Source organism: Natrix helvetica (genome assembly GCF_964273705.1).
Source record: "Natrix helvetica genome assembly, chromosome: Z".
NCBI lineage: Eukaryota > Metazoa > Chordata > Lepidosauria > Squamata > Natricidae > Natrix > Natrix helvetica.
The window spans coordinates 2834863-2844862 of NC_138554.1; the positions used below are offsets into that span (position 1 = coordinate 2834863).

At 43.9% G+C, this 10000-nt stretch overlaps 3 protein-coding genes across 3 annotated transcripts; 1 reads left to right on the forward strand and 2 right to left on the reverse strand.

Moving 5' to 3' along the window:
• Positions 1–2019: 2019 nt before the first annotated feature.
• On the reverse strand, positions 2020–2672 carry LOC309382275 (histone H1.01-like). Its single transcript, XM_081933876.1, has one exon. It carries the CDS (start codon positions 2641–2643, stop codon positions 2074–2076), a length of 570 nt encoding a protein of 189 aa, XP_081790002.1. The 5' UTR covers positions 2644–2672; the 3' UTR covers positions 2020–2073.
• A 4856-nt stretch (positions 2673–7528) lies between these two features.
• LOC309401044 (histone H3.2) lies at positions 7529–8048 on the forward strand. The gene has a single exon (XM_081969984.1). The coding sequence runs from the start codon at positions 7592–7594 to the stop codon at positions 8000–8002; it is 411 nt and encodes a 136-aa protein (XP_081826110.1). The 5' UTR covers positions 7529–7591; the 3' UTR covers positions 8003–8048.
• Positions 8049–8578: 530 nt separating this feature from the next.
• LOC309401045 (histone H2B 5-like) lies at positions 8579–9065 on the reverse strand. Its single transcript, XM_081969985.1, has one exon. The coding sequence runs from the start codon at positions 9037–9039 to the stop codon at positions 8659–8661; it is 381 nt and encodes a 126-aa protein (XP_081826111.1). The 5' UTR covers positions 9040–9065; the 3' UTR covers positions 8579–8658.
• Between the last annotated feature and the right edge of the window lie 935 nt (positions 9066–10000).

Consider the following 10000-nt stretch of genomic DNA (forward strand, 5'->3'; position numbering starts at 1 on the left):
CTATTCTATTCTATTCTATTCTATTCTATTCTATTCTATTCTATTCTATTCTATTTATACTTTAACATTACCCATTCTTTCATCTTCCTTTAATGATTCCTTAATCTTTGCTTCTATTCTCTAACCGGTGGTACCATATATTCCAAATCAAATAATATTCAGTTTCTTCCCTATCTTTTATTTCCATTGTCAGCCTATCCATCTCAGCACATTCTAGTACTTCCTTTGTCACCATTCCACCAAGAGGTATATTTTCCTTTTTCCAATTTTGCGTGTAAACAATTCTGGCCGCTGTTATTATGTGTAGGAATTGTATATTGGATTTTTTTTAAAAAATTGTAATTTCCTGTTAGAATGCCTAACCTCCAGTTTTAACTGTTATTTGTTGTTTGGTTATGTCCTCTAGCCACTTTGTAGAATAGAATAGAATAGAATAGGGAATGGAATGGAATGGAATAGGGAATGGAATGGAATAGAATAGAATGGAATAGAATAGGGAATGGAATGGAATGGAATAGAATAGAATGGAATGGAATAGAATGGAATTCTTTATTGGCCAAGAGTGATTGTCTTTGGTGCATATGCTCTCAAGTGTACATAAAAAGACAAGATACATTTGTCAAGAATCATAAAGTACAGCACTTACTGATAGTCACAGGGTACAAATAAGTAACCAGGAAACAATCAATATCAATATAAATCATAAAGGATACAAGCAACAAAATCACAGTCCCGCAGTCCTAAGTGGGAGGAGATGGGTGATCGCACTGATGAGAAGATTAATATTAATAGTAATGCAGCCTTAGTGAATAATTTGACAGCAGTGAGGGAATTATTTATTTAGCAGAGTGATGGCGTGGGTGGGGGGAAGGACTGTTCTCTATCTAGTTGTTCTGGAGTGCAGTGTCGTTTTTTGAGGGTAGGAGTTGAAACAATTTACGTCGTTGTATGTATATAAAATGTTATATCGTTGGTATTTATCCCCCCCCCCCCAGCAAAATTCGCAAAAATGTTTTCCAAACAGATAACCGGGAATGTTGGAAATGTAAACAGAAGCAGGGAACGTATTAGCACAGGGGTGTCCAAACTTGAGAACTTTAAGACTTGTGGACTTCAACTCCCAGAATTCCCTAGCCAGCCATGCTGGCTGGGGAATTCTGGGAGTTGAAGTCCACAAGTCTTAAAGTTCTCAAGTTTGGACACCCCTGTATTAGCACATGTGGTGGAAGTGCCCAGAAGTAAAGAAATATTAGATAAGAAGATTAAGGAGTTAAAACAGTCAGGAGCAGCCAACCCCCATTCTTGCTTTAAAACCAAATTCCGAAATAATACTGGGTGGAAAAAGAGACACTTAGAAACAGCAGGCAATCGTTCCATTTTAATACACGTTTAATGCACATTGAATAAACATCAAGTGAGAATGTTGTGGTTTTTTTCCCCCTTTTCCACGTGTTAATTTGGGGCTGGAGAAAACCGCAAGGCTCCGACTGGCAGGCGACGAGGTGGCCGAGTGGTTAAGGCGATGGACTGCTAATCCATTGTGCTCTGCACGCGTGGGTTCGAATCCCACCCTCGTCGGTGGTTGGGTACGGGAGAACGTCCGTTTCATTTTGCTTTGGGTTGGAAGTTGAGGCTTCCTATTGCTTTGGATAAGACTCTCGAATTTGCTGCTGTCCTGAAAATAAGGGAGGGGGGCGTGTCTCCTTTTTCGAGTTTTAAGATGTAGAGTAAGTGCACTTCACTTTTATTCTCCCAAAGCCCTATTAGGTGTACAAATCAAAAGTGAAGCGAAGATGCGTGCGGGGGGAAGGCTAAATAAATAAAAAGGATTCTTGGCAGCGGTGGGATTCGAACCCACGCCCCCGAAGAGACTGGAGCCTTAATCCAGCGCCTTAGACCGCTCGGCCACGCTACCTTGCCGTGGTTTCCGCCGGGCGAGACTCCCCTCCAAAACAAACTGAAGGGAGTACCTAAGTTTTCACACCGGTCCGCAAATGCTCCACTCTTTTCCCCAAGACCATTTGGGTGGCTCTTAAAAGAGCCGTTGGGTTGAAAGCGAAGCCGCCCGAGGTTTCACTTCTTTTTAGGGGCGGCTTTGGCTTTCGTGGCGGCCTTCGGTTTCGCTTTGGCCTTCGCCTTCAGGGGCTTAGCGGGACTTTTCGCCTTTGCTTTGGGCTTTTTGGCCACCACCGGGGTGGGTTTCTTGACCGCCTTTTTAACGGGTTTCTTCGCCCCGGCGGCAACCGGAGCCTTTTTCGCCTTCTTGGCGGCGGTGCCGCCGGTGGGCTTCTTGGCGCTCTTGGCTCTCGCCGGCTGCTGCTTCTTGCGAGCCGCCTTGTCCTTGGGGTCGGCCTGCTTCTTGTTGAGCTTGAAGGAGCCCGAGGCTCCCGTGCCTTTCGTCTGCAGCAGCGTCCCCTTCGCCACCAGGCTCTTTAGGACTAGCTTGACGCGGCTGTTGTTCTTCTCCACGTCGTAGCCCGACGCCGCCAGGGACTTCTTCAGCGCGGCCAAGGAGATGCCGCCGCGCTCCTTGGAGGCCGTCACCGCCTGCATCAGTAGCTCCGTCACGCTGGAGCCGGCTGGCTTCCGCGCCTTGACAGCGCCCGCCGCTTTCTTCGCCGGAGCCGGGGCTACCTCAGCCATCCCGAAAGCGCGACCTTCACCCACGCCGGTCGAACTTCAACTGAAGCTGCGGAGTCGCGGCACCTGTTATTTATAGCAGAGGTCGCGCTCTGATTGGTCCGTTTTGGAAGCGGCTTTGGCCTTCGCAATGCTCCTTCAAAAAAAAAAAAAAACTTTGGCGAGTTTGGGTTTTTGAAACACGCGTTGAATTCAACGTTCGAAACCCATTTCAGGTGGGATCGACGGGGAGGGAGGATGGGTGTTTTCAGCGTCCTGATGTTGAAACGATTTTAGCAAAAAAGGGGAAAAAAAAGACGATTGCTTTTTTTCTGCTGGCAAAAATGAATGGCAAACTCTTGTTTTTCTTTTGAAAATGCAGACGCTCTTTCCCGCGGCTCTTAGTACCAAGTAGGTGATGAAGACGGTTGTCTGAATGGTACCCATCCTAGAGGAGAGGAAAGAAAGATTTCTGGCTCGTCTCTCCTTGATGATACTTGATAGTCACTTTGAGCCAGCAGCCAAAAAAAAAAAAAAAAGCTAATACGATCCTGGGTTGTATTAAGAGGCATAGAATCAAAATCAGGTGAAGGATTAGTACTGCTTTGTAAAGCCTTAGTAAAGCCACACCAGCATCCAGTTTTTGTCATCATATTGGGGGGAAAAAAAGATGTTGAGACTTTTGTAAAAAGCGCAAAGATGATTAAAGGCCTGGAGTCTAAATTATATGAATTTAGGTTGCAGGATTTGGGTTTGGCCAGTATAGAGAAAAGTAGGACTAGGGATATGATAGCAGCGTTCCGGTATTTGAGGTGGTGGCACAAAGAAGAGGAGGGGGTCACATTATTTTCTAAAACATCAGAAGGCAAGAGAAGAAGCAACTAATCGAGGAGAGAAGCAACCTGGAATTAAGGAGAAACTTCCTAACAGGGAGGACAATTAACCAGTGGAACAGCTTGCCACCAGAAGTTGTGGCCGCTCTACCACTGGAGACTAGAAGAGACACTAGAGGGTCATTTATCTGAGATGGTATACAGCTTCCGCTTGAGCAGGGGGTTGGACTACCAGACCTCCAAGGTCCCTTTCCACTCTATTCTATTCAAGTTAACAAACATGAAGAAGATCAGTCTATCAGTCCTGGGGTAGAGTCGATATTTATTGCAAATGAAACATTTTTTCAGAAGCAGAGCATTTTGGCGTAAGCCCTTAGCACCGAATACGTTTATTCTGACCAGACCAACGCTGTTTCCAACAAGACTTGGATAGTGGCTGAAAAAAAAAGAAGAGGATACAGTTGACAGAGTCTTGAGAATAACAATGTTTCAGGCTCCTTAGATCAGGAACTTTTCCTCTGAAGTCTCCTGGAAAATAGACTGGTTTTATAGTGCTACTTAGTTGATAACACTGCGTTGCCCAGGTATTTATTTATAGGGGGGAAATATCTGGACCAAATGTAATTTCTAATTTTGGATTTTCCCCCTTACCAGAGGGAGCCCCCTGGTGGAGTACTGTGAAGCCGAACTCTACTGCGCTGTACAGTAGAAGCCACTTTAAGGCACAACAGGCTGTATCTTAGCAGAACACACACCCGGGGGAAGGGGTAGGGGTGTCTTACCCCCACAGTATTTGTTTCCAGTCATCTGTGTACCAAATTTGGTTGAAATTGCTCCAGGCATTCCAGAGTTATGCTGGAATATAGACACACAGCCATTTTTATAGTTATAGATTATTATATTGCTACGCCAGTAAATCTTGAGTTGCAACCACAATTGAGCCCAATGATTCTGTTGCTAAGTGAAGCATCTGTTATGTGAGACGTTGGTTAAGTCCCTTTGGGGAGAGGGGGCGGTCTATAAATCTAATAAACTTAACCTTAAGAAATGGTATATATGGGGTTTCCTGTCTGCCTGAGCAGGGATTTGGACTAGAAGATCTCCAAGGTCCACTTCCAACACTTGTTATTCTGTTGAGTTCGGCCCCATTCTTCAACCTTTCTTGCCACGGTTGTTAAGTGAGTCACTGCAGTTGTTAAATTGGTCACATGGTTGTTAAGCGAATCCAGCTTCCCCATTTGACTGTGCTGCTCAGAAGGGTTTGCAAAAGGGGAATGACGTGACCTCCCAGAACGCTGCGACCGTCGTAAATACGAGACACTTGTCCAGCGTCATGTGCAAGGCGGTGCCTCTATGGTTGTGTGCAAAATGGTGCTTAGTTACTTTTTGGAGTGCCGTTGTAACTTTGAATGGTCACTAAATGAAGTCGAGGAAATTAGAGAGCTGAAACAGAATAGAATTTACCTTCATTTGGCCCAATCTGATTAGACCCATGAGGCATTGGTCTGGTGACTTGGGAAAGGCACTTAAAAAAAAAAGTTCAGATGCTTTTACTGTGGTTTTAAAGACTTCCTTCCAGCTACTTACATAAAAGACTTCAAACCCTGAGGATTTATTCTTCTTGAGGTTCCCTGAAAAATAATAAACCATATTTATAATAAGTAATAATAAACCAATTCGATTTCTTTTTTTAAATCCCATTTTAAGTCATTCGTCTACTGGGACCATGCAAGACCAATTCGATCTCTTTTTTTAGTCCCATTTTAAGTCATTCGTCTACTGGGACCATGCAAGACCCCAGATCTCACGGCAATTTAACCCCAGAGGTGCCTAAGTAGCTCTGGAGATTTCCTTTCTGCTCACGCAAGGAAAACAAAAATCAATAAATCTCTTTATTTGAAGGCAAACTCCAAACAATGAAGGAAAATCAGTATTTTGGATGGGAAATGCAGGCTTGGATAGCAAAATAGAGAAGACAGTCAAAGAAGACAAATATCTTCCTTGCTGTTGCTCAAGATACCCCTAGAAGATATTTGGAGAATGATGATGATAATAACAAGAGGAAGAATAATTCTATTCATTCGTTTCTCTTCCGGCGTCTTAAAAGGAGGCAGGTGAAGCAGATATTTCAGCGTTCTCCTCGTTAGTATAGTGGTAAGTATCCCCGCCTGTCACGCGGGAGACCGGGGTTCGATTCCCCGACGGGGAGATGGCAAACTTTTTAAATAAAGAAACATATGTTGTTTGGGTATTTGGAAAGATGAAGCAGCGGCCATTGAGAGGAAATGTCGCTTCGGGCGATGAATAACGAGCCCCCCCTACCCCATGAAATGAATGGGCGCCAGAAGCCACGCCCCCAGGTCCGAATGACGTCATTGAAGGCGAATCTCGCATGAATGGGGAAAAAACCTAACTTTTTCCCCACCACAGGGAGGTTTCTTAGATATCCGAGATGTGGGGGGGGGGGGGGGGGGGGGGAATCACTTGCTGAAGACCCCGGCAAGTTCTCATCCTGGAAGGTTTTCCTTTTAATGTATTTCTTGCTTTGATTAGATTAGCCTCGTTCGTATACTACAACATAATTATATTACGTACTAATTACATACGATATTATATGGTATTCTATACTGTACTATGAGTATATACTGTCATATGCAGTACTAATATAGTCTACTATAATATATAATATAGTAGACTATTAGTACTGCGTATTATACCACTATAGTTATACTTTCTCTCTTTCTCTCTCTCTCTGTGCATGCGTGCATAGGCATATAGCTAGGATGTGGCATATAGTATAATCTCTCTCTCTCGTGTATATTAATTCTGCATATTATATAGCTAGTATGTAGCATATAGTATAATCTCTCTATGTGTGTGTGTGCATTAATTCTGCATATTATATAGCTAGTATGTAGCATATAGTATAATCTCTCTATGTGTGTGTGTATAACTACGGTATTAGTACTCTATATTATATAGCTAGGATGTGGCATATAGTATAATCTCTCTCTCTCTCTCTCTCTGTATATTAATTCTGCATATTATATAGCTAGTATGTAGCACATAGTATTATAATCTCTCTCTCTGTGTGTGTATTAATTCTGCATATTATATAGCTAGTATGTAGCATATAGTATAATCTCTATATGTGTGTGTGTATAGCTATATTAGTACTGCATATTATATAGCTAGTATGTGGCATATAATCTCTCTATATGTGTATGACTATATTAGTACTGCATATTATACAGCTACCTAGTATATGTGGCATATAGTATAGTGTGTTTGTGTGTGTATATACATACATACTGTACTAGTGATATAATATAGATTACTAATACCGTAGTTATACACACACACATATAGAGATTATACTATATGCTACATACTAGCTATATAATATAGTTATATAGTTATATTATTGTGGTATTCTTCATAGCATAGTTATATTAGCATATGGATCATATGGATTATATTAGTAGATTGGTATCCTGGCAAGAGAACAAACTGGTGATTCAAAGGTGAGAAAGGATTGCAATCGCTGGGCAGCGCCGCCCCCCCCCACCGTCCCCCCTGCAACATTTTCTGTTCTTTTTTTTAAATCCCCATGATCTGACATACTTGGGTGTCAACCTACCCCGTTTAATAGCCCTTCGTTTCCAACTGGGCACAAGTCCGCCCTATTTACTTCCTCCGAGTGCAGAAGGGCACCAGCCAACGAGAACGTTTAAACAAAATTATTTTTCTGACGGGGATTTTTTTTTTTTTACTTTTAGGAAACATTACACTAAAAAAAACGGTGATTTCTTTTTTCCCCTCCTAGAAATTAAACTCTTAACCTACTGGGAATGGAATCTTGATTTATGCTGATTAATTGGGCAATTCATTAAAAGAGTTTTAATTGTTGCCCATTTATCCTTTATCTCGGAAAAACGGCTATAAAACAGCGAAGTCGCGTTTCCGTAAGAGCCCCCGCAGCGCGCGGAAGATTTAAATTCAGCACGTGATTGGCTGAAAATGACAGCCAATCAAAACCAAGGAAGCAGTGTATAAATAGCGCGCCGGCGGCGGTTTCTTTTCAATTCTTCTCTTGGCGGCTTGTGTGTTCCTTAGTTGTCTTCTTTCTTCGCGGCGAAATGGCTCGTACCAAGCAGACCGCTCGCAAGTCCACCGGCGGGAAGGCGCCCCGCAAGCAGCTGGCCACCAAGGCGGCGAGGAAGAGCGCTCCGGCCACCGGCGGCGTGAAGAAGCCTCACCGCTACCGCCCGGGCACCGTCGCCCTGAGGGAGATCCGCCGCTACCAGAAGTCGACGGAGCTGCTCATCCGCAAGCTGCCCTTCCAGCGCTTGGTACGCGAGATCGCGCAGGACTTCAAGACCGATCTTCGCTTCCAAAGCTCGGCCGTCATGGCTCTGCAGGAGGCCAGCGAGGCTTACCTCGTGGGGCTTTTCGAGGACACCAACCTGTGCGCCATCCACGCCAAGCGAGTCACCATCATGCCCAAGGACATCCAGCTGGCCCGACGCATCCGCGGAGAGCGCGCGTAAAGAACGTATTTTTTTTTTACAAAAGGCTCTTTTAAGAGCCATCAAATAGTCCAAAAAAGTGCTGGAACTAAAGCGACAATCGTTTGTGACAAGCTTTATTTAGCCATATCAAAGTGCAAGGTTTAAGCACATCAATAAATTCCTATACGAACAATTTAAAATGAGGGTAAAATAGGATATGTAATAAAATAAAATAAAATCTACCCCAATCGCCCCTCATGCAGATCTTTGTCCCAAGTACTGTGCTGTGTTTAAATGTACATTTTTCTCACATTCCCCTCGCTTGAGGGTTTATAACATGCTGTTTTAACGTTGAAAGGTATTTAACACCCCCCTTCCCAAAAACTCCGCAGTTCTCTCACACGATTAAAAATTTAGTTTCTAAGAGCGAGGAAGATTAAGTAGAGAAAGGCGGGAGGGACTAAAGAAAGGGAAAATCAGGTGGTGTTATCAGGAAGGGATGGTAAATAAAGCAACCCAAACTATATTACAACCTATTAAATGGAATAACAACTGTAAGAGACAAATCTAAAAGAATGGATTATAACGCTCTTGCAGCCCTTTCAGAAGGAAGTGAGCGGCTCTTAAAAGAGCCTTTTGGGGGTTGGTTGGCGGGTTAAGTCTTCCCTGCGGTCCAGTCCAAAGTAGCCGGTGGTCTACTTGGAGCTGGTGTACTTGGTGACGGCCTTAGTGCCCTCGGATACGGCGTGCTTGGCCAGCTCTCCGGGCAGTAGGAGGCGGACGGCCGTCTGGATCTCGCGGGAAGTGATGGTGGAACGCTTGTTGTAGTGAGCCAGGCGGGAAGCCTCGGCCGCGATGCGCTCGAAGATGTCGTTGACGAAGGAGTTCATGATGCTCATGGCCTTGGAGGAGATGCCGGTGTCGGGGTGGACCTGCTTGAGGACCTTGTAGACGTAGATGGAGTAGCTCTCCTTACGGCTCTTCCTGCGCTTCTTGTCACCTTTTTTCTGCGTCTTGGTGATGGCCTTCTTCGACCCCTTCTTGGGCACCGGCGCGGATTTCGCGGGCTCGGGCATCTTGACAACACACGTTACCAACGGAGATATCGCACTGATGCCTGCGAGTCCCGTACGCTCGTATTTATAAGAGCTTTATGCAAATGAGGTCTTCGGATGTCTACTTGGCTATTGGCTGCGGGAGGAATGGTGCCGCGCGGTTGTTTTTTTTAAACGGCGTGTTTCTATTGGCTAAGGAAGAAACGTTCCTATTGGCTGCGCTGTGGAGAGTCGCACGTGTATTGGTTAGCGGGAATTTAAACGGCTATCCAATGAATGCTTGACAATTTGAACTCCACCGAAGATAGAGCTAATAGGCGCTAGCTGAAATATGAACTAGAATATTTTTTTTCAGAGGTAGGAAATTCTCAAAAAAAGAATTTATGGCTGAGCGGGTCTCAAAGGTGCTTTTTCAAAAAGCCAACTCGACTGGTGTTTTTTTCCTCCTCAGGAAGAGAAGAAAAAGGGGGGGAAATTGCCGTTGTCTTTTGAAAAAGCACTTTTGAGACAACTCAGTGGGATGCTTGAGAATCTCCATAGACAAGTTTGAGGTTTTGTTCCCCTATTTAAAAGCGTTGCTTCAGGCACGTTTTTCTTTGCTGGTTTTTCCGTTGAACTTGAAGGGGAATAGTAATAAGGATACACAAAATAAGACTATATTAGATGATGCCTTTGTATACTTGCATGCTGTGAATTTTTGTTTCCTGCAATGCACGTTATGCCTTTTTGTAGTTGTAACACAAATATGCCAGGTAAGACCCTTAAATTTGTATTTTCTAAGGAAAAATGCTGTTATGCGGGGTCTGTAAAGTACCTGGTGTTTGTCAAAACATATGCCTCACCTTTGATCTGTTCCCTTCCCTTCCAAATGGCTAATCGTGAGAACAGATGAAAGAGATAAGGCTGATAACCGCTAGTGAGGAATATTGTAACACCAGGGTGTTGTTATTTTATGATGTTTCTGACTGTATAAAAAGGAGTT

Coding starts and splice junctions, on each gene's coding strand:
- LOC309401045 (XM_081969985.1), bottom strand. CDS start 9,039: ATGCCCGAGCCCGCGAAATCCGCGCCGGTGCCCAAGAAGGGGTCGAAG.
- LOC309382275 (XM_081933876.1), bottom strand. CDS start 2,643: ATGGCTGAGGTAGCCCCGGCTCCGGCGAAGAAAGCGGCGGGCGCTGTC.
- LOC309401044 (XM_081969984.1), top strand. CDS start 7,592: ATGGCTCGTACCAAGCAGACCGCTCGCAAGTCCACCGGCGGGAAGGCG.